Consider the following 6,443-nt stretch of genomic DNA (forward strand, 5'->3'; position numbering starts at 1 on the left):
TTTTTTTAAGTTGATCACACAAAGACTTAAATCCAAATAATTATATTGAAAACCAAAAAAACAAAACAGAAAACAAGCACAGGCATTTTGATTCACTTTGATTGATACATCCATGTCATTTAAGGTTACGGCTTCATGCTTTGACCTTAAATTAGTTCCCATGATATCAATATGCTATAACTATTTACTGCAGCTCAGAACATAGTGTATAGGAATCAACTTAAAACACAAAGCCAGGCTTCTCTGTTTCTTTGTTCTCTTCAAACATAGTAAATGATAAGAGCAATTTTGGAATGTAAATTATACCACATGTTGGGGCAATTCCTGCTGTCAAGAGTACATGGCAACAGAACAGAAACAATCTGTCTTCTGAGGGAAAGGGGCAGAATTTGCAATAGGGACATGCTGTATATCTGTGCTGCTTTTCAAAATGCTTCTACAGTCCTCCTTGCATATTGGCATATAGCAGCAGGAGGAATATAATTTAATGGAACAACATCTGAAAAAAGTGAGCAGGCAACCCCCCCCCGGTATTAGTCATTGCACAAATTCTTCAGTTTTCTCTCCAGAGAGTGAAACATTAAGTCTGGAGAAGGTCATATTCAAGGTCGTAACAATCCTATGTGACCTTTGAATTTTCCAGAGTTCATTGGTATTTGCATTTGGTCCACAATGTAAGTGTAGCTAGCTACTAAATTTGGATCTTAACCTACCTTCAGATCAGGCATTCTCTGGGGAACATGTGATCGATGAGCAACTTGTCTGAATAATGCCTGAGTCTGATTTTTATTAAAACTCTCTTTGAGTATCTGATCCAACTGCCCTAGAATTGCTGTGACTAAATCTTATCCATAGCATCTGATGAAGTGAACTTAAGGTGTGCCTACACATACATTTAGGCGTGCCTAAATTTAGTGACATTAACTTAATGTTGGGTTGTGCTGGTTTAGGCAGACATCTACACTTCCAGGCAGTAAATCACATTAATGCTGTGTGTGGACTGTTTTAGGATTAAAGTTAGTCCCAAAACAGTCCACACAAACAGTATTAATGTGCTTTAACAGGTCTACATGTGCATTAATGCACGGTAACTATTCACACCTAAATTTGATATCAGCATTTGCAGGTATTCATGAATTCTTTCATAATACTTTTTTTAGAGGAACTACAAAACAGTTGCATAAACCTCCAAATAGGAGGAGATTCAGAAATAATGTAGAGTTCTTTCTGAATTAGAAATAATCAGTTTACTTATTGATTTATCATAGTTGTATTCGCTTATGTCTCTGGTGCTGCTTGGCAAGTTTCCTGATTAAACTGCTTTGGATTGATATAGGTACAAATTGAAATTCTCATAAGAACTCTGAGACCAAGGGCTCCCCGTTTTGTCACTGACAAATGGAAGCCATGTGCATTCATCCGGTCTGTCTATGGATTTGGTTGGATATGTTTAACTATAATAACCAGTCAATTCTATGGCTTCGTCCACAACATACCCCTTTACCCTGCCTTCTGCCTTTCAAAACTGTAGAGAACAAACCCCACAGAATACCCAAACAAGCAGGTGAGAAAACCATGGAGCCAAAAGAGTCTGTCTTTTCACCCTGCCTCCCCCATCTGCCTTTCTTAAGACAGCTTAGGTTTGGCAACCATTTTGTGAAATGCCATGTCTAACATAGCTGGGTAGCAGTGTTCATGCTGTAAGTCTGCAGTTTAGGTCTGCCAGTCTCTAGAAACTGGAATGAGACTGAAAGATTAAGCAAAGTGGTACAAAATATGGAAGAGGTCATATCTTTTTTAATTGGAAATTTTAATGTAGATTTCATAGATTTCATGTAGAAATAATTTAATTATAAATTACATGAGGAAAAAGAAAATTGGAACAGCTGCTTCCAAGACACATGAACCAGACCATTTTCCCTTAATTGTACTACATAGACATACTAATAGATAGACATACCAACTAGATGTGTACAGATAACAGAAGGAACATGAAATAATTTAAGGAGCAAACATATTAGGGAAAAACTCAATAGAAACGTCCTATTGAATCAAAATAATTTAAATAAAGTTTGTACATGATTCCTTCTTAATAAGACATTTTAAATATTATATATGCATGTATGTAATAATATGCTTAAACACCATAAATAATTCCTTAAGAATGAGAGCACAGAAAATGCTTCCTCAAATTTTGGCAGCTTTGTTTTGGAAAGCTGCCAAAGTCCTAGTCCTTAGCTAAACAGACTGGATGTGACAGGCTGTTGATACAACATACTAAAGCACCTCAGGTGAGGTGGAATTGCTGCCAGTTTGCTGATTTACTAGCAAAAAGGCAAGGGTTTATATAAATGCAGCTTAGCTGGAAGTGCATAGCACTGATAAAAATATATTTAGCTAAAGTGATGTCCAAAGGGTCTTCATCCCCTTTGGGAAATCACTTTTCCTGTTCAGTGGTTTTCAGTTTCACTGAGTGGCACATACCATAAATACCCGAATCTTTTCTGAACAAAGTGATAGTTTTAAATAAATATATATAAATAGCAAATAGATACAGTTAGTCCCAGCCTGCATAAAAACATATGGGTGTAGAAGGTGGACCTATACAGGCTGCTTGAAGGCTCATTGACATTTTCAATTAGATGTTTCCTTCTGGACAGAACAGGAGACATTGTAGATTTTTCTTCTGCTGCTTTTCTTAAAGTGGTGTTTCAATGTTGGATTCAGCACTGCAAACAGTGGGGGGGAAAGGGATAGTTTAGAAACGTGACCGTATATCATTGATTGGATCAGATTGAACTCAGCAGTTACAGGTTTATATTGTCATGTGCAAGCCAGCTTCTGCCCCAGTTGGCCATTGGGAAGCTACAGTACAGAGATCCTGAGATCCACCTTTTCAAAAGTATGTCCTGATTGAGTTTGCTGCCAGTTTTTGGATGCCTAAGTTGAGAACTTGTGAGGCCTGATCCACTTCCCATTCATCTGTGAAAAGCCACTAAGTGGAATGTGTACATGAATGGGAAGACGAACATGAATGGAAAACCAGTTACTGACACACCAGGGCAAGCAATTATTTCAAGTGGGGGCCGCTTAATGAATTTTGGGAAGCTATCAAAGGCCCCATGAGAGGCAGCCAGGGGCAGATAAATATTAATTTTCTAAATTTTGGGGTGGCCCTGCAGGCTGGATAGGTGGGCTCCATCTGTCCCACGGGCTGCATTTTACCCACCCCTGTGACAGACTGACTTTCAGAGGCACTGGTTGTAGGACTTAGTTTCTTCCAACAGTGTTGGAGATGCTCAGCACAAGTGGGCAATATCAAAGGCTTACCTAAATCACTTATAAAGTCTGGGGCAGGGTTGGAACTAAAACCTAGCTTCCTAATCTGACCACAGGATTGTTTTCCTATCATATTAGCTGGATAGAGAGAATGTTTGGAAAGAATTGCTCATAGGTGAGGAGAACACTTAAGTAGATTATGCTAAGAAACTCTCCACTTGTTGTCATAAGCAGTTGGAACGGTGAACGAATAACTTACTTGTTCAAAATAGCTTTGACCAGGCGCATCACCCAGGGGGCTGTGGGTTCCAGACACACTTCTCTGCCATCCTTGAGAGTTGCACTGTAAAGAAGAGAAACAAGGACAGTCAGGCATCTTTATGGTCAATTTAACTTTACCATCATGACTTTTTTTTTCTGTTTGTGTATGTCACTACATCAGGTGTAAATTGGCAATGGCAATAAAGAACCTGCTCATGTTTGCTTGGTGGGCCTTAATTCATTGGTCTTCCACTGGGGTAAGTGAGAATTTGGCTCTCAAATGTTTGTTGCCTGGGATAATGAAAATCTAACCCATCCTTATAATGCAGTATCTGACACCTACAGTTTATACTTCATGAAGAAGTAGAATTCCCCAACCCAAGAAAGAGCCTGTGGTAGAGACTGAGAAGCACAGTGCAGTGCTGAAAATAGTGTCTATAGAAAGAATCATTAAGCGCTAATTATATGGGATCTCCCTGATAAGTGAGGACAGACAAATATTTCTGGCCCCTGCCAAAACTCATGCTCCTAAACAATGCACAGTTGTTTCCTCCTCATTAACCAAATAATTTGGAGAAATACTTACATGACTTCAACATTTGTGCAGTGAGGCCCACTTTGGGTCATTTTCACATCCTGAATATGCTTAAAAGGGATGAACTTGGAATGAGTCGTTATGCACTGGCACCGGAGCTCGTTCCCTACCCGTGCCAGGGTCATGCCTGTAAAAAAGCAACAGAAATGTGATCAGTAAAGCAGAATCTCTCACCATCTGAACATGGGTATCACAACTAATTACTTTTGATTAACAGAATACTTGTTAATCACAATGGCTATGTTTTTGACAAGGCTATATGTTCCTGGTTTCCTGGATTCAAGTTCCTCTAAAACCTCCAGATACCAAAATGTTTATTCCCTTGATGAAACAAATGTTAAAAAATTACAATTCTTTGTCACGTTCCTTTTTAAAAACCCCGTTGCAGATCACGCATTTGAAAACTTTAATAAAAAGATCTTGTCTTCCATCAAATGTCTGTGCAATCACAGGGTAGCAATCTAATGTTAGACTAGGCAACCATCAATCCTCTTGATGATGGTGTGTATGTAAAATGTCTAGTCAGGTGCCTGATGAATATATATACTCATCTAATATACATTATATTATAATATATGTGAGATAATAATGCTGTACTAATCTAATATATATGAGAAAGAATCAACATTTTCTAGAGTAAGTAGAGTTTTCTCAAACTTTTCCACAGGGTGGCAGCAGCTGCTCTTAAGAGCATTTGTATAGCAAGAACAGTTGTTGAAAAAAATTATTTTAAAATGTTTTAAAGAAATTATCTTTGTAAAATAATACTGACACTGTCCCCCCTTCTGAACATCCCTATGTGCCTATGCATAAGAAATGCCTCCTTCACGTGAGTTTTATGAGGAATTAACTTACCTTCAGTCACAGCTGCAGAGATGAGGAAGACAGCCAGGACAGCTGGAACAAACTTGCAGTTCATGTTTACTCGAAAGTTTTGTTTTTCTGCCTTGTTTCCTCTGGCTCGGAGTCTAAGGAGCAGTGAGCTGTGTTGTCTCAGAGGGCTTCTAATGCCTGAGCTGTGTAACTCACCCTCTTATATACTGTCTTCTCCCAGTGTGTGTGCTTTAACACCAGGAGTGGATTACATCATTGGAAAATCCAAAACTGTGTAACACATGACAGCAATCGCTCTGTTGCAGGTAAAACGCCTTTCTAGAGGATGACACAATTACTTATCATTCAAATAATAAACCTTAGTAATGAAAGTAATGAATAAAATATACAACCTATTAAACATGTTTCAGTGCAATTTGTATATACCTTTATTTCTATAACATTTATTTTTTCCTGATTTTTTTTTCCTACTGCATCCCCTTATATCCTCATGTAAAAGTTTAGGGTAGTATTTGACTCATAACTTTTCACTTGTGTATGTTTGGGATATACTGCTTTTAAGTAAAAATGTGACAACTAGGCTTTCAGTGTGTTGTTACAAATATAAAACATTCTTTTTTTTCCCTTTGTACAGAGCTAGCTTTGGTTATGGTATGTACTTGGACATTAAATGCCTGGACCCAGGGAAGTCAGCTATCAACTTTACAATTACTTTAATGGAGCTAGGATTTCATACTGTTAATGGAAAATATTATTCTGATATGACTTGATATTTTTGTTCTGCTAATGAAGCAGGGTTTTTTATTATTTCCTCTTCCCCGTTCTCCCCCCTCCCAAGCTTACACAATCTTATCTTATGGAGACAAATCACCCAAGAGCTTCCTGTTTTATAAGAGGATGTTGACTATTATTTTCAAAAGCTGCATGGTAAGTTAGCTTTCAAAATCTCAGCCTTAGTAGTATATCAATATAGCTGAGTTTTTCTTAATGGAGAAAAATAATAAAAAAGACTAGCTGACAATTAATGAAATACTGGTGCCCAAGTGACACTGGATTTTGAAAATAAGATTGCACAGGGAAAGACAGAAAGAGACGATAAGCAGAAAGCCCCATACCCCTCTGTGTGTCATTCCCCGCCCCACCCCTCAGGCCACAGAAGGCTCTCTGGCAGATGCCTCACACCCAGGGCAGCTACCAGTAAACCGTTGGCAGGGGGCTCTCTGGCAGCTGTGTGTCCCCATGGGCCCTGGGCCAGGAGAGCTTTGCCCACTGCAGGGGCAGCTGTCTCTCAGCCTGCTGATGTGCAGGGAGCCAGGAGACAGCTGCTGCTGCAGCTGGAAGAGCGGTCCTTGTCTTGTGGACTTTGGGACCAGCCCATGGCACTTTACAGCCCCTGGGCTAGCACCCAAGGGAGCCTGGAGCTCCCCATGGCTGCTGCAGGGGGCAGAGCAGGGCTGGAGCAAATCTGCTCCCA

General features: G+C 39.3%; 1 protein-coding gene across 1 annotated transcript; it reads right to left on the reverse strand.

Annotated features, from left to right (window-relative positions):
* Window positions 1–1,801: 1,801 nt before the first annotated feature.
* LOC149870977 (interleukin-8-like) lies at window positions 1,802–5,124 on the reverse strand. Its single transcript, XM_090034793.1, has 4 exons — window positions 4,991–5,124; window positions 4,127–4,262; window positions 3,539–3,622; window positions 1,802–2,729 (listed from the first exon to the last, which is right to left on the reverse strand). The coding sequence occupies exons 1-4, from the start codon at window positions 5,052–5,054 to the stop codon at window positions 2,699–2,701; spliced, it is 315 nt and encodes a 104-aa protein (XP_089890919.1). The 5' UTR covers window positions 5,055–5,124; the 3' UTR covers window positions 1,802–2,698.
* Window positions 5,125–6,443: the final 1,319 nt, after the last annotated feature.

This window comes from Crocodylus siamensis, chromosome 2, assembly GCF_052110815.1.
Source record: "Crocodylus siamensis isolate JL-2025a chromosome 2, ASM5211081v1, whole genome shotgun sequence".
Taxonomy (NCBI): domain Eukaryota; kingdom Metazoa; phylum Chordata; order Crocodylia; family Crocodylidae; genus Crocodylus; species Crocodylus siamensis.

Bases quoted from the DNA above. Each gene is read 5' to 3' on its own strand.
- LOC149870977 (XM_090034793.1), bottom strand. From the start codon at position 5,054: ATGAACTGCAAGTTTGTTCCAGCTGTCCTGGCTGTCTTCCTCATCTCT. The intron at 4,263-4,990 runs GTAAGTTAATTC...GCTTTTTTACAG, and splicing joins CTCTGCAGCTGTGACTGAAG to GCATGACCCTGGCACGGGTA. The intron at 2,730-3,538 runs GTAAGTTATTCG...CACTGTTTGCAG, and splicing joins GTCAAAGCTATTTTGAACAA to TGCTGAATCCAACATTGAAA.